At 40.4% G+C, this 27,602-nt stretch overlaps 1 protein-coding gene across 1 annotated transcript in view; it reads left to right on the top strand.

Annotated features, from left to right (window-relative positions):
* Positions 1-15,742, top strand: part of SLC5A7 (solute carrier family 5 member 7) — a 393,122-nt gene extending 377,380 nt beyond the window's left edge. The window contains exons 7-8 of the mRNA XM_078656154.1: positions 8,609-8,826; positions 13,878-15,742. Of these exons, the coding sequence (XP_078512280.1) occupies positions 8,609-8,826; positions 13,878-14,501 (842 nt within the window). The 3' untranslated portion in view covers positions 14,502-15,742. The remainder of the gene's footprint in view (positions 1-8,608; positions 8,827-13,877) is intronic.
* The last annotated feature ends 11,860 nt before the right edge of the window (positions 15,743-27,602 follow it).

The raw sequence follows: 27,602 nt of genomic DNA, 5'->3' as shown, positions 1-27,602 counted from the left end.
CCTGCGTTATGTAGGTAGTACCAAACTACAGGTGCACAAAAGGATACTTCAGCACATAAGGGCTATCAATACTAGTGACCCGGCATATCCTGTAGCTCGTCATTTTAAGGAATGCCATAATAATGACAGTGCCCTACTAAGATATTATGCCATTGATGATGTGAGCCCACTGAGAAGAGGAGGCAATAGAGAAGGTGCCCTAAGAAGATTGGAGACTAGGTACATACTGGAAATGGACAGTAGAGCTCCGGGAGGATTAAACTCCACTGAAGATTTCTACACCTGTCTCTAAATACTATTTGATTAGAACTCAAACATTACCTTTGGGGTGGGGTTTAGACTTTGGATAATGAGTGGTGTTGGTATGCGAGGGAACAGGATAGTCTTTACAAGTCAATGTTGCTGGTTAAAAACAGCGTTCTAGTCTAACCAGGTCCTGAGAATGCCCAATATGCCTGATGACCATATAGCTCATTATAGCCCAGGCTTGGGCTATAAGAGTGTATAGCATTCAGGGAGTGTGAATTTATTCACTATGAATCATACAACTGATAAGATGAAAACAAAGTGGCATTGAAAATAGTTTCCACAAGGGAAAACAAAAGGATATAAGAGAGAACATGATGTATTAGTGCACATATCACGGTTTTTTTAAATCACTGCTAGCTAGTGTCTTATGTAATGTTGTGTAGATTTTGGTTAAAAGGTAGGGGAGGCTGCGATAATGTATTTAATTAAGCAAATTCTATCTCCTCCCCAGCCAACTTTATGTATATAGACAGATATGATTCTTCCCTCTCTTATTTGATACATGAGCAAGCTGTATAATAGACAAAAAAAAATTTTTAATGACTGTTTTTATTAGGGATTTTGGAATACTTTAGTATTCGTAACCCAATATTGTTCAGTACTTGTGGATTCATGGCCATTTGAGAAAAGATGTAAATACATTAATTAGTAATGTGCATATAGTTGTTGATGCATTCTGAATTTGAATAGTGTGTAAATATTATGTTTTGCACTAGTCCATCATTGATTGTATTTTGCACATAGTTAATTTGCACAGTGTCTATTCTTATTCAAGGGATTATCCCGGAATGAGCCGCATTTTTTGCACATAGCTAATTCATGGCCATCTGAGAAGAAGTGTAAATATTGTAAATATATTAATTAGTAATGTACATATATGTGCTGATGCATTTTGAAGTTTGAATAGTGTGTAAATATTAGTATTTGCACAAATCCATCATTGTTTGCATTTTGCACTTAGCTAATTTGCACAGTGTTTATTCTTATTTAAGGTATTATCTTATTTAAGGTATTATCTTATTTAAGGTATTCGCCGCATATTTTTGCACATAGCTAATTTGCACATTACTCATTGAAATTTAAGGGATTATCCCGGAATGAGTGGCATCTTTGCCGTAATCTGTCTTCCATATCCATCAATTGTTGATAATATCATGTGGTGAGATCTAACCAATGACACAACAAAGACCATTAGCACTAGCACTTTAAATAATGCCTCCCTTTTTGCATGCGTCATGTGACCAAGGCCTCTGTGAAGGCCGAAACGTTATGCTGAGGTGCGCCTTCCCCACGACTTAATAAAACTGCTCACCTGCAGTTGGGTCTCCTCTTCATTTCTGCGCCAAAGGTATCCGTGACTGGGCTGCGGCGAGAGAAAAAAAAAAAAAAATATATATATATATATATATATATATATATATATATATATATATATATATATATATATATATATACATATATATATATTTATATATATATATATATATACAATCACATAGTCCCCTGTGAACAATGTGACTACATTTTGAAATGTAATACCTATATGTTCGATAGCATATAACAAAAACTGATGCATTGAACATCAAATCAAATTATCAGCTAGAATTCACAAATTATGATACACAATGACAGATGTTCTTATGTACAAAGAAAATGGAAGATTTTATAAATTGATTCATGTGTATATGATATAGCGTTATATGTTGTCTGCAGTCTTGGAAAGGTGTTACATGACTCCCAATGTGGTTTATCTGTAAACGCTGATCTCTTCTTTCTAGCCAAAGCCAATGAAGTTTGATTGCACACTGGAACTCAAACTGATGGAGAGATAACATACCTAACTTAACACAATACATATTTAAATGAGCAGCATATCCCTTTGATTACACATTAATTAACATCATACGTTCAACTCAAACCATTGTTAAACAAAACGTATTCAAGAATAACATTTTCCCTTTATCCATAGCGTTTCCTAACTCATACAAAGAGAAGTCACAACAGTGTAATCATTTCAGGGATCAACATTATTCCCATAGCAATGGCTATCCAGGGAAATGCATGCAACAGCCTATAGAATGCTAATGTAATAAAGGATCAAAGAAGAGTTAAAACAAAGCATAATGCATATGCAAATTATAGTATTCCGATACCATCAGAAAGCATCACCCATCCTCTGGAGGTGGCCATTTTAGTGGAGTCTATAAGAGTGCCAATCCAACGTCAGACTTATTGAAGCCTCCCTCAAACTGTTGCATAGAGAAAACTTAAGTTCAGATTACCTCCCTAATAAAAAGGCCATCAAAGATAGTCTACTCGAGGAACCTATCTGGGAAGTACCAGGATCCTTCCCTGCACAGTTATAGCAGGACATCGTCATGTCATAATGGCGTGCCGGTTAAGCATAATCTTGGATTCCCCAACTATTAGTACCTCATACACCTGAAAAAAATACTTCTACATATTTCAATCCACAATCTTCCATTGGTTGTGGCCATCTTAGTAAAGTTGTTCACAGTGCTGATTGAAACACCAGTTCTTGTTAGAGCCTACCACAACCTGTACAACAGTAAAACTGAAAGTTCACATTATTGCTCTCTTAAAAAGGCCATCAAAGATATTCTACTAGAGAGACCTATCATGGTCATAGAGGCTTACATGCCTGCACTAGCAGTAGTAATAGGACATCGTTGCATTGCAATGGTGTACTGGTTAAAGGCCATATTGCGTTCCCCAGCTAATAATACCTCATGAACCAGCTAATAATACCTCATGAATCAGAAACGTTTCACCTTAAAATTTTCATCCACATCCATCTACATGTCAACAATGTAAAAAACACTGACCATTTTACAATGACCTACATAAAGTAACCAAATACTAATTCTACACTTCATTAGAGATAAATACTGCCTCATCCACCTACAATCTCCTTAGATGTATAAGGTAAGTCATGCCACTGTATCTTGGGCCCTGTCAAATGCAAACAAGCATAAAAACGTAACCAACCACCAGCAATGTAATAGCAGACATCTCATGAATTAATGTTCAGAGTAACCACCATCTTTAAATGATTAGTTAGTCAAGCTGATACTGTATCAAGGTAGTCCAGTAAGAGAAGGAGGTAACTGAATCACCTCCCATCCTCACTTTCCAACAGCAATCCCACAACCAAAGCAACAAACATTTCAAATCCTTATAGTGTCTCACCCTCTTATGATCCATTCAGGTCAAAACCAAATTGGCAACCTTCATTAGACAGTTAATCGATCACTCAGGAAATCCATAGTCACAGAACAATATTCCAAGCATATATATTGTCCCAAAAATTACAGTGACATGTATAAAGGCCCTTTGTATTTTGCACCAATCCATTTTCCAACAATGAACTATAAAAATGATGAAATTCCTGATCCATATTCAGATCATATTTCAAATTTCTTAAGCTACAAATCTATTTTGCCTCACTCTGTCTCAACAGCAGTTCTCAATCACCACGTCTTGGATCAGCAGATATTCCATCAATCCTTTGAAAAAGAAATAACTGCTTGTCTCTAATGTCACAATTTTGTGACACCAGTGGATTTGTGGCATCACCATTTCTGTATATCCTTGCATGTCCAAGGACCTGATATCTCAGCTCTCTAGTGCGGTTACCTACATAGGTCTAGGGATTTATAAAGCGCATAGCTACCCTTGGGCATCCCAGCGCTGAAACGAAACAGGACAGAAAGATATTTACACATTAATTTAGGGGAACAACCAAGTCTTGAGTCTCTTTTTAAAAGAGAGTTCATTTTCAATAAGTCAAAGCTCTGGGTCCATACTGTTCCAAAGTACCTAGATCTTATTACAGCCACAAAGAATGACATATACCACAGATCTGGTATGGCAATTGATGAAGTATCTGATCATGTATTCCCAGACTGTGGTAAATTTAAAAGATGTCACCTTGTTCATACCCCATTTACATGTGTGGAAACCTGAGGACTGACTTTGTAGCCATGTACTTTTGGAATTGCAAATCAGTCGAATAACACTGGGGATAACAAGTTTTTTAAATCATATACCCTCTTCTATATGTCACTGTTGCAGGTATTCTGTTTGGAAACAGAACTTTACCTCTGATCACATAACGTCAGTATGTATGTAAGGGCTAAGTCACCATAACACAACAGTACATATGGGCCCAAATCCGTCTAGCTCACAGTGCCTTACCTGCCCTCCTAACCTTTCCAGAGTAACAGGTGAATTTGCAACCTATAACACAACTCTCTTGTTCCCAGGGGACCCTGGAAACAGATCATCACCTTTCGTTCTCTTACTCTTGCATCTCCATAATAAAAGAAAGACACAAGGAAAGCTTACAATAGTTATTGAAACTATTGTGCTCTATTCTGAAGCAACTGTGCTGTGATTAAAAAACATATACAACTATGCAGGGTAATTAGTTTTACGAGCAAACTGTATACAATGAAAAGCCCTACCATGGTAAATGATATATCTATCTAAGCCTACCCTTATCACATGAACACAGTGATATAGCAGTGATCTCTGGGATTAGCACCAGACTCCAATCTGGCATTTGCAGTTAGGTAGTCAGTATCTCAGGTTGCACAAGGCTCTTTTCCTCTGCTAGAATCTTCCTCTCTGTTTTCCAGAGGGCGAGTCTCGGTTTATATGATAAGAAGTGCTCTGTTGAAAAACAGCAGCTCTGCCTCTGTGTTTTGTCTAAAATGTTAGAAACTGTTGTTTTACAGAGGAGAGAAAATTGGGGCACCATGTTGTTCAGCCTTGTAGGAAATGTTCAGTGTGAATCCCAAGAGGAAAAATCTGAATAATTACATGCACAGCGTATTTCTAAAATAATATCATGTCACAAAAATAAATGTGTTATGTGTGGCTGTGCAATTAGGCTAAAATAAGGGAGAACCAAAGTAGACCCTAAAGGGAGCTTACTACATCACAGAGGGGTAGATTTACAAATGTTTTGCATTGGGTTAGCGTCACAAAAGTTACACTAACCAGTACAAAATATTATTTCTGAATTTACTTTCCAGTGCAAAATTCTTTTTGAGCTGGAAAGTACCCTGTAAGTAATGGAAGGCAACAGGAAGTACTGCTTTGCTTTACTTAGCACCAAGGGGACATTACATGGGTGGTACATGGACATTATCTTGCTGCCACCCATGCCTTTTGTTACAAAACCCTTCTTACAAACAATTGTTAACAGGGTGCAGCGCTAAAAGTGAACGCCACTTCAAAAGAGGCATGAACAGGAGAAATGTTTTGATTTCTAATCTGTTTTCCAACTTTGCATGCATGCATGCTGCACTGTCCAGAACACATACACATTGGAAAAATTGGTTTAACTTGCTAGGCATAGTATTTTGTACAGGAAGGGCAACCTGCCTGTACAAAACCTATGCTAGACTAATGCACGCACCCTCGGGCTATGGTGCTAAGGTGTGTGCCTGGCGCACCACAGCTGAAATTAGCACTGGTGCTAGGGAAAGGGGAGAAGAGAGCCATTTGTCTGTAGATATGGTGCTCTCTAGTTCCCTTCCTGTCATGCAATGCAGCACAGCCTCTTTGGGTGTTGCGATGCATTGTGTGCCATGACTTTCTTTTTTAATAGTGTTCTAACCCTGATACAGTGGATAGGATATCCCAAAGTTTGTTGAGAATTCTGTATACTTCTTTGCTAGATCTAGTGTATGTTGTGATAAAAGCCAACCAAACTTCTCCCTTCTCTTTCTAGTTTTGACCCCTTACAAGGCTCTTTCTAGGGATAGCATCCTCTCTATTTTTAGTCTTCCTCAAAATCTAAGGTTTGTAATTCCTTAGGATCATTTGGTCAATTAGCCCCACCGCTGCTGCCGACGTTCAGCGGACGTTGCGTGCACTACCTCGGTAGTGCTGCGCACGTCCGTTGAATGTCGCGGCCCCGCCCGCACAATAGAACGTTCCGCACTAGCGCAGAACGTTCAGCGCAGGCAAGGGGTTAATAATACGCAGTTCTCATGAAAATTCACGTCCTCACTACAACTTCCCTGAATATGAAGCACTTCTCCGACAGGTGTTGCCTTCATGATACTAGCCGGTTGTGTACTTGCTGGTTGTAATTGACTATTACATGCAGTTGTTCTTCTAAAAAAGGGTGCTTTGGATTTTCTTTTCTGAGATGTAAAGCAATAAATCTACAATGTGAGTCCTTAGTAGGACGAGTATGTCCAGATGTGGGTCCCGTGCAAACTGTGTCACTGGAATCAAGCTATACCTGGCTGATGAGCCCTAACTAGGAGGAAACTGGTCCGGGGTTGCTTTCACTCTGGTTCAGGTAAGATCTGGCCTGGCTGTTTGGGCTCGCATGTTCCCATTGGAGCAGGTTCAAGACTGATTTGCATATGGCTTGGCCCAAACTGATGTGGCATGGTGTGCAAAATAACAATGAACTGGGATGCATCTGTCTCACCAGTGTTTGAGATTAATTCATGCACTGCATTCATCACTTTTTGTAAACTTTAGTGTGCCACCCTAAGTGGGAAAGGTATGTCCAGAAGTGGGTCCTGCTCACACTGTAGTATTGGAATCAAGCTAATCCTGGCTGATGAGCCCTAACTAGGGCAAAACTAGTCCTGGGTTGCTTGTATTAAGGCTCAGGGAAGACCTGGAATGGCAGTTCGGTCTGAACTGTACCCATTAGAGCAAAATTATGATGGACTGAGAAGCGGCCCAAGTAATTACCAGTGGCTGAGATTAATTCAAGCATTCCATTTATTCATTTTTTGTACACTTTAGAGTTTTTTCATAGAGCATATACACGTTATGTGTCCTTTTGTGACTGGAAATTATATCAAAGTGGAAGTATAGAATCTAGATCTATTTGTTTTCAGCATATTTAAATATATTTGTTTTCTTTGATCTGTTTATGAACAGCCCTGAGGAAGGCCTGTTGAGTTCAGGGCAAAACGGGGTGGCTGTAAATAGAAATAATTGTTAAGTAGTAGCAATAAAGATTTAAGATAAGGGTCTGATTACGAGTTTGGCGGATGGGTACTACAAGTTCCATAGGGATGTTTGTGACGGACTAACCCTGTCCACCAAACTCGTAATAAGGTCCTAACTGTCTTTGTGCCCATAATGAGACAAATATTGCAGGCTACAATGGTTCTGTCGGGGAGAACCCAATTGCTTTGAAAAAATGAAATTAAAGATAACCAGGGAGAGTTGCTTGATACCTATTAAAAACCTATGACAAGTCTAGCATATACATTGGATAAATCATGAAACGCATATCAAATGACGTTGGAACGCATATCAAATGACGTTGGAACACAGGTTAAAGCAAAACTCCTACTAGAATATGCTTGCAAAAGATTCTTCTTTTATATCAATTTAAGCTTAAGTCAATATTTACAAGTAATCAGAAGCCTGGCAATAAAAAAAATACTGACAAAGGTGACAAGTGGTATGGTGACATTAAGTGCTCAGGGATAGTGGTGCAGTGCATATATACAAGGTGATATTATGCACAATGTATTTACACAAAGAATTAGAATGCGGTCAGAACGAGGGTATGCAATAACTCTGGCAGGTTTGCTTATTGATTTGACACCCAGAGATTTGGTTGATCTGAACCATGTATATTTGTCGACGTTTCGACCCTGACAGAGCGTTATTAGAATGTCATGGCGGGTCTTCTTCAGGCCAAGTGGAAGCGTTGACAGCCCAAAAGGTGGGGTGAATCGCTGTGGCATCCCTTGCTTGGTGAATGCCGTCAGAGGATCTGCACGTGTCAGATAAGCTCAAGGAGTGAAGATTGCTTCATAAAGTGAAACCCCTAGCACGATATGGTAATCAATTCCAGAATGTGGAGGACACAGAGTTAATGAGGTCCTTCAGGGGGGCCAGGCAACATTCCTGGATTGAAGCTCTCGATTTAACTGTGTTCGGCTGCAGTCTAGACTGCTGCCAAGCACAGAACTATTATAGCCTACTATATACATACACAGGTTCTGAGGGACACAGGGTCGCCCCGTTGTTGCTATATTATAATGCTACAAAGTCATTGACTTATATATTTGGACCTGCTTTGGAATTTAGGACTGAAAAGTTCCTTGGAAACATGAATTAAAAAAGAGAACATTATTACGTGCTCTGGTGTGCCTCTGCTGCTTTGTGAATTGAATGTTCTAAGACATCCTACTGTGCCAATACTTACTAAAATCTGTTGCATTATCTGATATAAATCACATGCTGAGATCATGAGTTTTTTGTTTTTTGTTTAATGTCACAGACTGGAACCAGACGATGTACGGTTATCCAGACCCCAAGACCAGAAAGGAAGCGGACATGATTTTACCTATTGTGCTTCAGTATCTATGTCCTCCTTACATTTCCTTCTTTGGGCTTGGCGCTGTCTCTGCTGCTGTGATGTCTTCAGCTGACTCTTCAATATTGTCAGCCAGCTCAATGTTTGCTCGGAATATCTATCAGCTTGCTTTTAGACAAAATGTGAGTCTCTTCTACATTACAGATTGGATCATTTAATTCAGTAGTTAATTCAGTAGACCCACTGTCTGACTTTCAATTTATATGTATGTCTAGCGTTGGTCAGAATGTTATAGTGTGTGTCCATGACAAATTACATTATGGTGCATTTAATATTGAAATTGAGATATTGTTTGAGTAAAATGAATATAAAAACCAGAAAGGCCAATTAACTATAAACTAACAAAAGCCAAGAAGGGGCAAAATCCCAGAAAGGCCACAGGACATGCATGCTACAAAAATGCTGGTGCAAACAGAATAAATGTTTCTTTCTTCAAATTGGAATAGATTGCTTACATGCTTTGTTTATTCTCCCATTGACACTTCATGGCTAAGGCCCATGTTAGCGATTAGCTAATCATGTAGAAATTAGAAAAAGGTTAACGGATCAATGTTCCAAACTTGAGCTCGAAACAGAGACATCTATTTGTTGAAGAGATGAACCACATTTGGCCCAGGGATTCCATGATTCCATTGTTAATTTGGTTGAAAACCCCATAATAGAACCCTCAGCTGTTTTATGTTGGGATGTTTCATTATTGGAAAGGTGGCCAGAATTAGAGCTGTTATCAAGAAAGGGAATTTTTCCATTCCATTAGAGCTTTTATTGATTGACATGAAATATAAATCTACTCCCACTGATCAGAATTTCAGGAAGCACTTGCTTATTGATAACATGTAGTCACCCGATTACCTCATGATTCTTGACCTGCTAAACTGACGCAGCAAATAGTTCCTAAAGTTGGTATTGATTGTAGGGTTTATTTGACTACTTGTTCACCGCAGGAATAGTGCTCTTGAAATTTAAATTTGCAGTGGTTCTTTTACTGCTGAAGAAACTAACCTGGGATCAAGCTGATGGAACTAATTTTATCCTGTGTACCAGTTCCCATGCCCAGCAAATCTTTTACAAAAATCTGAAATTCCCTGTCCACAGCAGCAGCTCCAAAATGTAAGATCAATCAATCACAAGAATTTGTATAGCGCGCTACTCACCCGTAAGGTTCTCAAGGCGCTGAGGGAGGAGGGGGGGGGGTCGCTATTGCTCGAACAGCCAGGTCTTGAGTTGTTTCCTGAAGGAGAGGTGATCCAGGGTCAGCCGTAGGTGAGTGGGGAGGGTGTTCCATGTCTTGGCTGCCAGGTAGGAGAAGGATCTTCCTCCGACGGTGGATTTCCGAATTCGTGGGACGGAGGCGAGGGCGAGGCTGGCGGATCGAAGCTGGCGGGTGGGTGTGTAGAAAGTGAGGCGGCTGTTGAGGTACTTTGGGCCCATGTCGTGGAGAGCCTTGTCTGCGTGGGTGAGGAGTCTGAACGTGATCCTCTTGTTGATGGGGAGCCAGTGCAGGTCTTTCAGGTGGGCAGAGATGTGGCTGCGGCGAGGGATGTCCAGGATGAGTCGTGCTGAGGCGTTCTGAATGCGCTGGAGTCTTTTCTGGAGTTTGGCTGTGGTTCCAGCGTAGAGGGTGTTCCCGTAGTCCAGACGGCTGGTGACAAGGGCCTGGGTGACCATCTTCCTGGTTTCTGTGGGGATCCATCGGAAGATCTTTTGGAGCCTGCGCAGGGTGTTGAAGCAGGATGATGAGACTGCGTTCACTTGCTTGGTCATCGTGAGGGAGGAGTCCAGGATGAAGCCCAGGTTGCGTGCGTGGTCCGTTGGTTTGGGTGCGCTGCCCAGGGCAGGGGGCCACCAGGAGTCGTCCCACGCGGAGGGAGATGGTCCGAGGATGAGGACTTCCGTCTTGTCTGAGTTCAGTTTCAGATGGCTGATCTTCATCCATTCTGCGACGTCTCTCATTCCTTCCTGGAGGTTGGCTTTGGCGGTGGCGGGGTCGTTGGTGAGGGAGAGGATCAGCTGGGTGTCGTCGGCGTAGGAGATGATGTTGTGGTTGTGTTGGCGGGCGATGGCTGCGAGAGGGCTCATGTAGACTTTGAAGAGGGTTGGGCTGAGTGAGAATCCTTGCGGGACGCCACAGATGACTTCGGTGGCCGCGGATCGGAACGGGGGGAGGCGGACTCTCTGGGTTCTTCCGGTGAGGAATGAGATGATCCACTCCAGGGCCGCTCCTTGGATTCCGGTGTTGCTGAGGCGCTGTATCAGGGTGCGGTGGCAGACGGTGTCGAAGGCTGCTGAGAGGTCCAGGAGGATGAGGGCAGCCGTTTCCCCGTTGTCGAGCAGGGACCTGATGTGGCTGCGATGAGGGCGGTCTCGGTGCTGTGGTTCGCTCGGAAGCCGGACTGTGAGGGGTCGTGGGATCCGTTGGTCTCAAGGAAGGCAGAGAGTTGTCTGTTGACGGTCTTCTCAATGACTTTCGCCAGAAAGGGGAGGAGCGAGATGGGGCGGAAGTTCTTCAGGTCCGTGGGGTCCGTGGTGGGTTTCTTCAGGATGGCGCTCAGCTCAGCATGTTTCCAACTCTCCGGGAAGGTGGCGGATGCGAAGGAGCTGTTGATGATGTTCCGGAGTTGGGGTGCGATGATGGAGTCGGCTTTGTTGTAGATGTGGTGTGGGAAGGGGTCGGTAGGGGAGCCGGAGTGGATCAAGAGATGCAAAGGCTTGAGTCCAGACCACACATATATAGTGCCCTTCTCAGTAAACAGCATTGTAAGTCAATGGGCCAATTGTATTTCTTGGCAGGGAGGGAACTCCGTCTCAATGGCATTGGAATTGCCTCCTGCCAAGGAAAAGGTTTACCCGCACTATTCAAATGTGGGTGGTTCATAGTAGAAGACAGCAGAGACTACTCTGTCTCTACTGTGGTCAAACTTCTCTGATAGCTTGACAAAGTAGGGGCTGTTGGAGGTTTGACTATATGTCCCTCACCTAATTTAGAAGGGAGAACATATAGCTGTTTTTCTTTGCCCGTCACTGTCAGGAAAAACCTAGCAATGTGAGGAACTCCCTTGGTGAGAAAGGCATTGTTTTTTTATCTTCAAAAGGAAAATTTTGCTTTGGGATTTTCTTACTGAAAATTTTAAATAAAAACTGTAAAGCTTGCCATAAAGCTCTGTAATGTTGGAAGAGCCATATGGCAAAATTACAATGCATTGGCAGAAATTGCAAGGATGACGGTTTCTGCCAATGCTAGAAATGTCAGGTGGGCCGGCTTGACGTTTCAAAATTTGGCACCTCCATCAGGGCAGAGGATAGGACAACTGCCAAATAATCAATCCGACACTACGTTTCGTCACTTGCAGAGATATTTTATATTACAATTACTTTCATAACATGTTAATTGAAGTAAGCTTGCTCAAGAGGGTCCCAATTCTTATTCAACAGCCAGGTATTCAGGTGATTCCTGAATATTTAATAGTCTATATTCTTTACTCTGAAGACTGGTAATGTGTTTTAGTATTTAGCAACCTCAACTCTGAGGATTTTTCTTCATGACTTTGCTTCCCTAATTTGGGGTATCATGAGCGGAAACAATCCAGAGGATTAAAGCCCTTGGGCGGAAAGATTCCAAATAAATGTAAAGCCCTGTGAGGGAAGATTCCACATAAACATAAAGGCCTGAAAGGCTGGTGACATTGCATAGACAACTCTGTAAACAATTAGCATAGATTAAAATACTATCCCTTTAGTCACTATCACTGAAGATAAAGCTGTCTGTGTTGATGGCACATGCTCACACCTTCATAGTCCATTTACTAACCTGGCTGATGTATTCTGGAGCATCTACCAGCAAAGGAGAACTATAAAAGTGGTCCTCAGATATGCTGTTTCTTTAAAGCACATAATCTGGCATCACAAAGAGGAGAGTCAGGGATGGCCAACAGCTACTCAGCCTTACCAGAATTGAGATTCAGAAAACTCTTAGACATCTACCACTGTCTCTGACAGATTTTATTGTTGTTCTTAAGACTAATGATGATCCAGGATTCAATAGGATACATAGAAATGTGTGTTCCATCGATGTAATTTAGCCACCAGGGCTTTCAAAGAGTAATTAAAGGACAGCAATGAAATGACCAGTCACACAGGGTCGCCACACTTGATTAATTGAGGTATAGAATAATATTATGGGTGATCAACAGTTGAAGCCTGTTTTAATATGAACTCAGTCCATACAAAAGTGATGCTTCAAATGTCTAACTGTGAAAATCCTTGGGTGACAAGATGGTTGACTGTGTTAAATGTAACAGGCGTGTACAATTGTACTAGTACACCAAGATTGATGCAATTCACCTACATCTTACGGTCATTAAGGATTGATAAAACCGCAAGCTCTGTGCTTAGCGCTTAGCCCTACACACAACCCAGTCTGGAAAGGATTAGAATATTTCTGAAGCAAGCTTGTGATGTCCATATATCATAAGAGACATGCAGGGAGGTTCAGGTGGGTTGGAGAAGGTTACATTTTCTACGAGGGCTTCAATGGAGCAGAGGAGATGAATTCCAGCATCAAATCCATGTCTTTGAGAACACACATTTTAAATAGTTTGTGCACTCAGCCATTGATGGATTCCTTCAAAAATTATTTATCTTACACAAAATATACCTGAATTTAATCATTTCATGGTTGCTTCAGAACCTTAAGACAAAGAGGTGGCTTTTATGTAACACAGGTGGACGAATTCAGAATTAAAGCTCTTTTTCCGAGAACTATTTATATTTTGCTCCAAAGTGTAACCTTGGTAAATTATTGAGATATCAGCACTGAATACGTTGTGCAGAAATTATGTTTGATTACATAGAGTAGTTAGAAGACCCAAAGGAGAGAAGTCATTTTCCTTAGCTGTTTGGCACCACCACCATGCAGTTCTTCTTGCACCACATCCATCTCTTCTTATATATTCAACAGTAGTTCCCAAAGATCACCTCATTTTAAATAACGTTTTAAACAACTTTGAATAGCATATGAAATATTGTATGCAATGAGTGCTAAGTGTACAAACTGCAATCATACACCCACTTTTTGTTAGTTGTCCACTCTAGGTTGCATTGTAGACTTGCTTCATCCTACTTTATTGCCCTTGTAGTCAGTTTTTGTCTGCTAAAATATGATTTTGTTTTTCAGGCCTCAGAGAGGGAAATCATTTGGGTCATGCGAGCCACAGTTTTTGTTTTTGGAGCTGCCGCGACAGCGATGGCACTGCTTGCAAAGTCAGTTTATGGACTCTGGTACCTCAGCTCTGACCTTGTCTACATCATCATTTTCCCTCAGTTGCTTTGTGTTCTATTCATCAAAGGAACCAACACATACGGCTCAATCGCAGGTTACGTCCTGGGATTCCTGCTCCGAATAAGTGGAGGCGAACCCTACCTTTACCTCCAGCCTCTTATCTGCTATCCTGGCTGCTACGCAGATGAAAACAACATATATATCCAGAGATTCCCATTCAAATTCCTCTCTATGGTCACTTCTCTCCTAACTAACATTGCCGTCTCCTATTTGGTGAAATACCTGTTTTTAAGCGGGCGTGTGACACCCAAATTAGACATGCTGGATGCTGTGGTTGCTAAACACAGTGAAGAAAACATGGACAAAGCAACCCTTGTGAAAAGTGACAATATACTTTTATCAGAGTTGGCGCCGGTGAAGCCCAGGCAAAGTGTGACGCTTAACCCCAATTTCACAAAAGCAGAGGCCTTCAGTGACTCTGATTCAAGCCCAGAGGGGCCAGATAACCACATTGAGTAAGAAACTGTTATGGTCAAAATGCTGCCCCAAGGATCAGCGTGAGCGCTACCGGACATGTCGCAATATGCAGCATTTCAGTGGAAAAATACTATTGCTAACCAAATGCCTTGTGGCACAATTTATGGAGGAAGGAATCAGGCAATGTGCAATTAACTGAAATATGGTGTTATTTTGCTATTACGGTTTTCATTTGCGGTCATTGTAGTTTTTCTACGAGTGTGGCTGAAATGAACACAAGCTAAAGCAAAAAAAAAAAAGATACCTGAAAAGTGACCAGGAGACTGGCCATTATGCTGATGGACCAATACATTATGTGTTCATTCTTGAAGATTCAAATATATATGTGTATTTATTATTTCACCCTTATGGAGCCATAAACAATTCCTATAGTCTGAATGCAATGTATTTATCAATAATACTTCATTAAGCAGAGTTTTAGCAATAAAGATGGAGATAGAAGTCAAACATGTTTTGTATATTGTAGAGTTTATTGATATTGCTAAACTAAGTATTTTTTTATTTGTATTTTTTCTACTTTAATTATTTTTTTAATAATTGCCAAATTGTAAATTTTAGAGGAAGCAAATGCATTCATTTAAGTAACCTAAAACGTTACATCCCTTCTTTCGGCCTTTATGCAGATGCAAGTATGTTGAGCATTACTTGTTCTGAGATGTCTGGAGCCACTCAAAAAGATAAATAGAATAACTCAAAACAGAACGCCCGCCTGATGTAAGGGAAGAAGGGAGGACAATGGTTCACTTTACCTATGGGAAGCACATCCTTTCATAGGAAACTTGTGTGCTGAGAGTTGAAGTCACGTGTGGAACAATTTGAGATTTTTCATTAAATAAAAATCGCTGTTTGAACAAAAGCATTTATTTATGGGAGGTTGTACTATAAGGGCATTCGTTCATTTACTTTTAAATGCCTTTGTGAATGGACCCCTGAATATCCAACTTCCAGTTAGTAAAAGTGCAAAGAGATTAAGGTCCATTTGATTTGCAGTAACTGTATATGAATATTCCAACTTTATTCCCATTTTAGATTTTTTTAGTATTGTATTGTATATTTATTTATATAGCGCGATTGCTGCCCAATGGGCGTCCAAGCGCTGAGTATGATTCACAAAGGCTGGTAATAGTATTTAAAAAAGTACTACTGGAGTTCTACTAAATGTACTCTAAAATGCCTTTGTGAATAGACTCCTTCATATACTTCAACCATAGTTCTACCAGCAACTGCAAACTCAATGACATTAGTGAAACGCTGTTCTCATTGTCCATGCAAATGTGGTCCAGAAGGAGTACATTAGTGGTTACTCAGTGCCATTACAGATACAACTCCATTCCTAAGCAGCCGCCTCAAGTCTTTGCCTCTGTTTGCCATTATGCTACACTTGTATTTTCCAGCAGTATGGGGCTGAATTGAAAATATTTGCAACAATGAATTTTGGTTTCTAGTCTGACCAGGCTACCTTTAGTAGATATATTCAGTACACGTCTAAGCATTCAGACCCTTTGTATCAAAACATTATACTCATTCATTGACTTTGCTCATTCAAGCAATGGGGTAATGGAGTATACATACATATGTGATTTGGCAGTGTGAACATAAGCAAATAACTCACTATGTTCTCCCTATTTTGTGATATGTCAGTAGACACTGAGATAATTGAATAACTCCCAGAGCACTATAAGTTGGTTTCCAAAACCTCAGTTCGAGATTTAGAACAACACAGTGGATCTTTCAACATAGATAGCTCAGAAAATTCTGCAGGTTCAAAGCTAGCATCCAATGTATAAAATAAATAAATACTCTTAATGAAATAATTCAATAAATGTCAAGCAGCATGTCCATTACTACATAATATTGCCAAATCACTAAGACCATTTACTACATCAAGTTCTGAGCATGTTACTCAGTGCTAAGAAGCTGCTACTCTATTGAAGCAAGTGTGCAATATTGAACAACAAGAATAATAATATATAATTGTAGAATTATAATCATAGAAAATAATTGTTATAAAACTGCAGAGCAGAAATAAGGTGCTTTTACCACAGTTTTCATTTGTAGAAATTCCATTAAATGTGCTGAATGAAACTGTGATTATATTGGCTCTGTTTCTTATATACTCATTGATGGTAAAACATTGTTCATTATGTCACAGCTAATAATCTTTCATGTTGCCTTTCTAGAACTGAAAATTGTGGAAGTGAAAAGCTTTGTTCCACTGTTCCACTGTTTAGTACACTGATTTTCAGTTTCCTTCATTCAAAATGCAGAAACTAAAGCAATAGTTTTTGCATTGTCCTCTTTAATCAAGAGGCAGTGAATGGTCTGGGCATAGCCTAATGAGTAAGCAGGGTAGCTAGGAAGAACATCAAAGAAGCCATGGACTAGGCATTATAAAAATTACAGTGACTCGTCTTTTCTGTAGCAAATGTACACCCCACCCTCTCCATTTGTCGGAAATAAGTGGGTGAAAAGATGAAATATGCAGGTAAATAATATGACTGGTAGGACCAGGTGTTCTCTGGGTATGGGTACAATGTAAAGGAGGAGCTGCCCGTCCAAAAAGTGTACCTCTTAAGTAAGGAAGGTATCTAGGATAACAACTCGATGTAATGAGTGTTTCCATTGTAATCTAGGTGTTATTTAATCTTTGAGTCCTAATCCTCCTTTCTTTTATGTGTTTTAGGCATGTATTATTTATACATGTTCAAAAATGGTTGCAATTCAATGTATCCAATGCCCCTTGCTTTTAGAATGCTCCCATTACAGCATCTATTAAACGAAAGGCTGAGAGGATGATGCTTCTAAATGCTGTCATAGGGAAAAACAGAACACTAAGCAAGTTCATATATTAGGCCCATGTTGAAGAGGTCATCCTGTGGAATTTTATTTATTTATTTATTTATTTAATTGTATACGTATTTCTAAATTAATTTTTAGTTTTTCATTTCTAAGATTAATATTCTGTATACTTAAAAGCTGGTAAATGTTGTGTCTCTGATATTTAAGAGGGCTGTGGAAGAGACTGCAGAGAAAAGAACATAAATGGAACAGGTCCATGCATTGTTTCCCCTTTGGGCATAAAATAAGTTCTAGATTTGAGGATTGGCTATCAGACAATTCAGACCTCTATTGTCTGGTAAAGAAATACAAACATTGAGTAGAAAAGAAATGTGGTAATATGATTTGATTCCTCCCTTACGTAAAACATTTAATTAATTTTTTTTTAATTTAATTATTTTTACCAATTTTTCTAATAGTTGTATGGCATTGGTTGGATTCTCCTGCTATTATTTACATGAAAGTGATAATTAAACAGCCATGTTGATTGCGCACTCAAGCTTTAGGTAGTCCAGAACAAGTATATTTCTACTTACCCATCTCAAATAGTAGGCAATGAAATAGAGCCCAGTAGTAAACTCTTCCCCTTTGAGAGATGACTTTCATTTAGGAAAACCTGCACTCACAGTATTAGGGCAATTTCAACAATTCAGTAATGGGTGTCATTTTCAGCAGACTCTCTCTCCATTTTATGCTGATAACCCTGTCTGCCCTCTGCTGCTGTTTCTGTGTTGTCTGCTTCTGTGATTGACTGTGTCTAAAACTGTACAAATATTCTCCAGTTTTTTTATTAGTTTTATCAAATATGTAATCATCTAATGGGTATTTAAGAGGAAAGGAAAGGGTATATATTTTCATACACATGAAGTACCAGTGGACCTGCATCCAATACAAATGTGTTGAATTGCCAGTCCCTACAATCAAGGAATTCTCATGTATGAAAAAGGCCTATTTTTGGCTGTACAATAACTATTTTGAAAACAAAGTGTGTGCACTATATAAGATGTTTCAATGGCCACATACTGTCCGGCTCTAAGCCTCTTTATGACTTTTCACAGCTATCTAAAATGGGACAATACAGTTCTGATTATAGGAATCCAGACATGGAAGACAGGGATTGTCTAAATAAAATTTATTTTAAAAGTGCAAACTACACATTGCATAATGTACACTCACTAATACACTAATAATACTTTATTGCTTTTCATTTGGGTACATTCCATTGTAACAAGTGTAAAGTGCCTATTCCATAATGCACTTGTGGATCTGTAGGGCAGGCACATGCACTGATGACATATATCTAATTTCCAAAACACACTTTTGATTACTGTAGTCAATGTGTATGTCTCGCATGGCTAGGATTAGGAAAAATGCATAGCTATGAATTGTATTGTAGTTCATTTTCCGGTTTCTTTTAAAATAATTGCATTCCATTTTGCCACACACTTGCCCAATTTATACCAGACCGTTTTGGGCCAAGTTGAGTATCAAAATGTTTATTGATTTGTTTAATCTTACCAGATATTCATAGAATCCCAATATTGCTGACAAGTAGCCACTGCCCGTAAACTGATTCTTTAAAATATATTAGGAATATATAACTACATTAAGAAAGGAACTTCATATAACTCAATAAGGTGATAGAGTGTCCATAACATGTGTTATGTATTTCTAAATCAAAAGATCAAAGTTGAATGTTTAAACCGAATTTTAAGAAAAAAGTGCCCTCATCACCTTATCACAGATCAGATGAAAGAAAAAACTAGTGTGCTTGGGTTCCTTGAAGTTATTTGCATCAATTTTAGCAGTCATCAAGCATCTTTTTTGTGTTAATTTGATGAGTTTTAAAAAATGTATATTGCATGTCCTTTACCAATCCTCTTACAGTTCCATTGGAAAGCTAATGTTTACATATTTGATAAGAAATTACGTGGTAGCAATACACCCATCTCTTGTGTACAAAATACAAATGCAGAATATAATATGTGCAAGCATCGCAAATCACATGGTGTGTACATTGTGAATTGGGCTCAGCTATTTCAATGTATTTTTTTACATTTCAAACCCTGTGTGAGTCTCATTTGTGAATCAGATTTATCCTGAATAAAAATACCTTTAGTTCTGATGTGCTGAAAAATGGAAAAATAAACCAGTATTTTGTACTATACAATAAGAACAAATATGTTGACAAAGTGCAAGAATATTAGTGTACTTTTATGTTTCCTAAACCTATGTGCTTATTATCATTGCTGGTCATCTGTTAGATATGTATGAATTTTACCAAAAAATGTAAACTTGAAAGAACAATCATTTAACTGTGGAGTTAAGCTCTGTGTGTTGTCATAAGCTATAAAAAATATTTGTGTTGGTAAAATGCAGTTTGTTTGCCAAAATATAAATCAAATAGAGCATTCTTATTTGTTCCCATCAACAGTTAAACAAAGGTATGTAGATTTAACTACTATATGGACAGAACAAATGTAATGTAAACCGACTGTTGAAACAAGCATTCATTTTGTGATCATTTACGACTATCAAACATATGTGCCCTAAAAATAAAATATGAAAACTTCATGCTGCATAATCAAATAGAAACTAACATGTCTATTTTGCAGTAAGTAGTTTAGCGCTAGCAAAGTATGCCAATGGTAATCAGAAGAGCATTGTTTTATTTGTAACTTATGTTTTGTCTTTCCATCAAATACATGTTGATTGTACTAGCAAGCACAGTAAATTAGTCTTCATGCCAACTGTGTGGCATTACTGAAATAAAGCCTCATATTTAATCATCGACTAATGTCTAGAATGCTTTGCCTTTCTAATTGTATATATCTGATTAATGTTTTTCATATTGGCAAAATAGCCTAACAGCCAAGCACTGCAAGCAAAGTTGACAAGTAAACATATTCATTCAGCCCTGCACAGACAAAGCATACATCAGATTGACAATGTGGTAATTCACTGCGTCCAACTTTAATTCCTAATATATTCTAAATTCAAATCTGCTTTCTTTGTTAGTATGCATTGCTCCTTTTACCTTCTCAGAACCTTCAGCTTGGAAAAGTATACAGCATGATTCAGGCCATACCTGATTCTTGAAGCAGCAACACCTCTTTCATTAGTCTAGATGGCATGGACAATCCTTTTTTGTATCTGTGGTGTTTTCCATAGAGATAATGTGGCACTGGGGTCTCAAGCACTGTACAATGAATCATTCAGTGTGCAAAGTATAAAAAGGTAAAAATGTTGACAAAAGACACAGCCAGTAATATATAGCAGACCCATGGGTGAATTATAATTGAACAAACAGAAACACTAATCAGTTCATATAAATGTATGGCAGTTAGCAAGTAATAAGCAATAAAATAAACAAAATAAAAAAAGATCAAATTGTCTTACGGAAGTATTTAATAAGTAGAACTAAAGGTTGGCAGAGCTAAGAAAGTAGTGAGTAGAAGCAACGATGGGGAGGTTTACCCTAGCAGGCAGCAAATGCATAGGGTCCTGAGCAGGTGCATGATACAACAGAGAAGTATATTCAAAGTCTAAAGATGACTTATGAGCAAAATCAAAGTTCCTTTGAAAGTGGAGGGTTTTCAGCTGCTTTTAGAATGCTACAACTAAGCAGAAACAGTGTTCACAAGGAGATCTTTTAAGTAAAACAATTACAATTCATGCAAGAAAATGTAACTTGCTGGAACCTAATCAAAACAAAACAGAGGTAAAGGGATATATAAGTAGTAACCTTAATTCAATTCAGTCTGACACTATTAGATAGGTATAAAAGCCCACAAGACAGTATATCATATTCATAATCACTTCAGCCGAAGGGAATGCACTTTATTTCTTAGACATAGAAATCATAAGTACCACAGAGGGTAGTATAGAGTGGAGAAGACTTTTAATGTATATACATTATGTACCATACAAACGTGATTTTAATGAGCCCCAGTGGTGTGACTATAACCTAACAGTGATGGAGAAAAAATCTCTAAAGGTGACATAAGACAAGGAAAGTGGTTATTGGAGATAAAAAAAGAGGAGTTTTGGCAATTATAATACAGTGAATTGTATTTTTCATTATTTTCAGGCTCTCTCTTTATGCAGTCGATGACGTTTTGATCCTCTCGTGATACAGGGTCTCTTTAGGACAAGGCTGCTGGGGACATAAGTTGCATAGAGATGTGCACATGTGATGATGCTCTGCATAGAACCAATTCATATGATGTCGAGAGGACGCAGTGGGTGCCCGGTTAGGCAAGGATATGCCATGCACCAAAGTGCTGTATCTTAGTAGATCAATACGGAAGCTGGTGAGTATTTTATATGAGAAGTCTAATGCGGTCAGCTGTAATCAATTAGAGGACCGTCGGACTCATAGGCAAGGGTAGTCATTGCGGGATCAGTTTAGCATGTGGAGATCATACCGCTGTAGGTAATTGAATGACAATTCAATAAGCCTTCAGGTATTCAAGTATAAGCTTTTGATGTGATGTCGGGCCACCCATTGTCAGTTGACATCAGTAGAGAGTTTCCTCAGACGGCAGAAAGACTTTTCCAATCCTAAGGCAATCAGGAAGCACAAGTGATGTATTAACTAAAGTTCTCTAGTAGAATAAGATCTTCCTGGCACTCCTTGCATGCTTTTCCAGGAAGTGCATCAAAAAAGTGGTTTAAAGGTTTCAACTTGACAATAGTGTTAAATAAATCACACTCCAACCTTTCAGTAACATGAGATCCAATCATCTGAGCATTGCACTTTAAGTTACGATTTGCCAGTGGCAGATGCTGGCAGTAGAGAGAGTTCAATAGTATTTACTTTTTCAGTAGAGACTTGCACAGCATTTTCATATTTGATTCTGGGTTATCAACAGTAAAAGCTGATTGTTTGTTGGCCAAACTTACTACATCAAAAATTATTTTGAACAGTTGTTAGAGGTGTCTAACAGAGATGGGTGGCCTTTGACATATATATAGAATGTTTGTAGTTCCTTCTACAGCTCTAATCTGAGGAAGTTAGAAAGATATTGTTTGAATATATTTGCCAAATCTCTGGGATTTTCTTTCCTGAAAAATGTCCTTTCAGAACCATTGAGTGGAGCGCTTCAATATTTCATTGTTGCATTTCCAGTGTGTGCAGTCATTAAGAAAGTCCTTAAGGTTATTATTGCAATTATCTGTGGAGACATTGGCATTTTAGGGTTGATATGAGAGACTTCTATTACAAAACCACAAAGCGTCCTTTTTACTTGTCCTAAATGTTTTCAGTGGATCACTGAAATAATATCGAGGGACAGAATGTCGACCATCAAAAATATCGTTGACAAAATATCGACAGTCAAAATATCGAGTTTCTATCTACAAACAGGTAAGTACAAAAATATCGAGTTAAAAATATCGTTTACAAAAATATAGTTGTAAAAAATATCGTATTTACTAAAAACAGTGTTAAATTAAATTAATATTAATAATTAATTACTAAAATATACTTAAAATTACTTAAATTAACTTATAATAATTAAATAATTAATGAAAGTTAAATAAATATCTTTTTATTTCATATTTATTAAAACATATATATATAGTAACAAAATATAATAAAATAATACCCAAAAACTGAAAACTGACCCTGAACCCTAAAAATACCCCTTTACCCAAAAACCCAAAACTGACCCTGAACCCTAAAAATACCCCTTTACCCAAAAACTAAAAACTGACCCTGAACCCTAAAAATACCCCTTTACCCAAAAACTGAAAACTGACCCTGAACCCTAAAAATACCCCTTTACCCAAAAACCCAAAACTGACCCTGAACCCTAAAAATACCCCTTTACCCAAAAACCCAAAACTGACCCTGAACCCTAAAAATAAAAACGATTTTTTTTACTATCTATATTATATACTTACATATTTTCACTTTCTATATTATTTACAGTCGATATTACTTCACTTACCTTAAAAACGATATTTTGGCTGTCTATATTCTGTCCTGTCGATATTTTGTCCAAACGATATTTTTGACTCGATATTCTGTCGAAACGATATTTTGGAGTCGATATTATGTCAGTGCACCGTTTTCAGTGTGTGAAAGCTTGCCTGAAAGGGATCTGTAAATGATTGGACCAATCCACAGGGGTTTGGGTTATCAGTTGTCATTAAAGAGTCCTGAGGAATCAAAAGGTAAATTGCAGAAAATTTGGTATGAGTAGGTTTGGTGCAAAGTCAGAGAAACCCATTTTCATATAACTACCAATGGGAACCTCCTCAAGAAGGATCATCCAGTGGGCACAGAGCAGGTACCTCAATGATGTTTCGTGGGAGTGGGGATGGGGATTGGGTTTGGGAGGGGTGGTGTTGGGTTCGTGAGGGGTGGTTTTGGTTTGGTAGGGGTAGGTTTGGCTTTGGGAGGGGTAGGTTTAGCTTTGGGAGTGGTGGGTTTAGATTTGGGAGGGGTGGGTTGGGTTTTGGAAGGCGTGGCTTGGTGTTTGGGAGGGGTGGGTTGGGGGTTGGAAGGGTTCATGGCAAGGGCAAATAACTCATCTTCATGGGGAAAATGGGTATGATTGTTGGGAGTAGGTTGGGTTTGGGAGGTAGAGGGAGTGGTAGTGGATGATGTGCATGTGTCTATTGAGGTTGCAGTTGCATGTGGGTCTGGTGATTGTTTTGCACGTTTGGGTGTCTTTTTTTTTCCTAGGTGTATGTTGTTTGGGTGAGTGTGGGTGTTTGTGTTTTGTTGGTTGTTAGACCTGTCTGGATTTTTTGCGTAGTCCCTCCTCATTATTCTTTATTTTTGTCCCCTTTTTGCCCCTCATACCCTTAATATTTTTGTGTCTACTACTTTTTATAGGTGTTGGTCAAGGGGATAGGTGTTCTTTTTCCCCCCATAATCTTTTACCTCAGGCCCAGAGGCCTGTTCTGACAGGGAAAGTTGGAGCCACAAAATGGTGGCTGCCAACTGCCCTAACTGCCAAGTCCAGAACTCACCCATAGACCAGCATAGGGCATTCCAGAACCTTCTGGTCCATTCTGGACCACTGAAGGGCAGCCTATAAAAGGCGGAATGCGGGGCAGCCATTTTGTCTACCTGAGAGAGTCAGTTGGAGGACAGGCTGTAGCTAAGGGTGGGAAGAGGTTAGACATAGGGTTGACCTCCTAGATAGGGAAGCTGCCTTAGTGTATCACCTCATTATCCCCTTTTGGGTTACTTGTCCTGACCCCGCTGTTAAGGGTTACTGGAGACCCTGGGCGCCTAGCTTGCCCCTTGTCCAAACCATACAGGGGAAGTCAAAGGAGAAGGAGACTGCAGTGCTGCGGTACGCAGTCCTCTGCCCAGCAGAAAGAGACTCAGGAAGAATAGCCCTCATCCCTAGACCCCAACCTCCATCCAAACCTGAGTAATAAGAAGGACTTTGCAGAGTGGGAGCTGAGGTGAAGAATCAAACTAGCACTGTTCTCCTACCTTCCTGGGTGCTGGGGAAGGGTTGTGCCCTGGTTTCCTGGGAAGCCCTGGTTGTTCGTGCAGTTGGCCGGTCCCTGGAGTTCCTGGTGAAGGGAGCCGGTTTCTTGAGGCAGCGCCGTCCCCACTGTGAGCGGGACCCCTGGGGTGCTGATCGCGTTCTGTGACAGCGCCTGCCCCGGGATCCACTGAGCCTGAGAGGCTTTGTGAGGCTTCTCTCTGTGGACGGGACCCCGGGGGCGCCTTCCGCGCTTCTGGCGCATTGCCTGCAACGTACTTCCTCACTTGGAAAGGGGAGGACGAGTCTCTGCTCAAAAGCGCCTTCGCGCATGCCCCAGTCGTGAACGCGATCCCCACAGGAGGGGCCTAGGATCGAGCAGGCTCAGACGAGTAGTGTCCTTCCTGAGAGTGGCCGCCGGGAGAGGCGGAACCAGAGCGAGCGCTTCCGCGTATGCCCGCCGAAGGAGTGTCTTCGTCAAAGAGAGGCGCCGGTGAGGCTCCGTCTGGTTGCCGTGTGATCCTGCCTTCTCCTCCTGCTCGAGCGCCACACTGAGGAGCTGGCCCGAGCAGGGAGGGGGAGTAGAGAGGCCCGGTAGGGGCCTGGGGGGCATCGTGGTTTCTGCCCTTAACGCCTGATAAGAGGAAACCTCCCTAAAGAGTCGGCCCGAGCTGAGGAGTCTGCTGAGGTGAGGGAGCCTCTTCAGCCTCGGTTCCTTGGCCCCCTCCTCTTCCGCTTTACCCCTCCTTTTGGCGCAGGACAACTGCAGTATCAGCTGAACTCAAGTAAGGAGGTGTACTGCAGGGGGAGAGCGGCACTAGAGGTTATCTGGGAATAACCCACATCCTAGTAATTGCCACAGCTGAGTGACACACAGGAGGGAGTAACTTGAGGGGATAATCAGCAACTGTGTACTAGAAAGTGAGGGTGGTTGGTGCTGTGAGAGACCAGTATTGTGCACAGTACAGTAACCAATTGAAATTGATTCTGGAGTCTTATGAAAAGTACCATTGATGTTGGTCATGGACTTGAGAAAGCAAGTCTGAAGTGTTATTAATAATTTATTGCCAAGTGTACTGTATTCTTGAACAGGTTAACATCTCAGGAAGTGGAATATTGATTTGAAGACAACTAAATGTAAAGTACTGAAGAAGCTAATTGATAATTTGCTAGTAATTTAAAAGGTATAACTGCTGATTCTAAAGAAACCTGAAATGTTCTAAGCTATATATATTTTGAGAACAAAGAGAATATTATTTTTATAAAGCAGTACTTATTTTTCCACATTTTTGGTGTAGCGTTTTCTTTTTGAGTGCTATTGCGGGGTTTTACTTTTGGGTGGTCTGCAACCTTCACACTGTGCCTCTAGAAATTGCATGTCTTACCCCTAGGCCAGGCTACCCTAGGTGACCTGGCATCTCAGGTTCTAACATTTGGTGCCTAGCGGTGGGATACTGACTTGGTTGCAGCTACTCACTAGTAATTTAACGCAATACACTAACCTACACCAGGAGTTTTCTCCTTGCGGCCCTCCTAATTTGAATTTTGTTTTTTCTAAATTTATTTCTGGTGGTGGGTGGAGGTTAACCTCAGGTCACTTCTTGGTTTTCTCCTGTGAGTTGATTCTATCCCATAGTAAAAGATGGAGTTGAATTTTAAAGAGCTGGAAGCCAATACTGTGGCCCAAATCAGAGATTGGTGTCAGCATCAAGGGGTATTTTTTAATAAAGGTGCCAAGAAAGGAGAGTTGCTGACGAGCATAAGGGCATGGGTGGAAGCTCATTTAAGGGAGGAACCAGAAACTGAAGAGGGTGACGGGGACACTGTCACTGCGGCTGCATTGTTGAACCAAGTGGGAAGTGGGAATCTGCTGACAGGTCCCAGGATACCTTCAAGGGCAAGCAGCAGCGTCTCAGACAGGGGTTTAACTGAAGCCGAGCTAGAAGATAGGAGGGAGGAGAGGAGAATGAAGTTGGAATTAGCTAGGATGGATATGGAAAGGGAGGAAAGGAGGTTAGCTCATGAGCGAACCATCAAGGAGATGGACCTACAAGCCGTACTAAGAAGGTCTCCCAATCCTGATAATGGTGGCAGCGAAAATAAAGTGAACACCAGGGAATCCAGACCCTATTTACCCAAAGATGTCATTGCTAGCTACACCCCAGGTGATGACATTGCCAAATGGTTGGCCGCCTACGATGTTTCTTTAAGGGCTCACGGGATCTTAGAAACTCACTGGGGAGGTGGGCTGTATAAATACATGCCACCTGCTGGCAGAGACACCTTGTTGGCTCTGGAGCAGGATGAGCAAACCCACTACCCTGCAATGGAGGTGGCACTGGTGAAAAAGTTTGGACTTACCCCTGAAAGGTACAGACAGAAATTCAGGGGAAGTCACAAAATGAGTACCCAGAATTGGGTAGACTTTTTAGACTACGCCAAGAAAGCTTTGGAGGGTTGGGTCAAGGGCAGCGAGGTGAAAGATTATGAGGGGCTGTACAATCTATTTTTGAAAGAACACCTCCTCGAGAAATGTTTTCCCGAGTTGCGCCAACACCTGGTGGACAGCAAGCTGACCGATCCCCGGAAGCTTGCAGAGGAGGCGGACACTTGGGCAAGTACCCGGGTGTCCTCAAAGGGGACTGGAGGGGATTCTCAAAAAGCCGGACAGGGCGCCCCCCAGAAGAAAGAGGGAGGAGATAAAAAGAAGGAGTTCTCCAAAGGTCCCCAAAATAATTTCCAAGGTAAGGGAGCAGGTTTCACCCCTAGGGCAAACCCGCCCAGAAACCCT

This window comes from Lissotriton helveticus, chromosome 8, assembly GCF_964261635.1.
Source record: "Lissotriton helveticus chromosome 8, aLisHel1.1, whole genome shotgun sequence".
Classification (NCBI taxonomy): Eukaryota; Metazoa; Chordata; class Amphibia; order Caudata; family Salamandridae; genus Lissotriton; species Lissotriton helveticus.
This window is presented reverse-complemented; position numbering and strand designations above follow the sequence as displayed.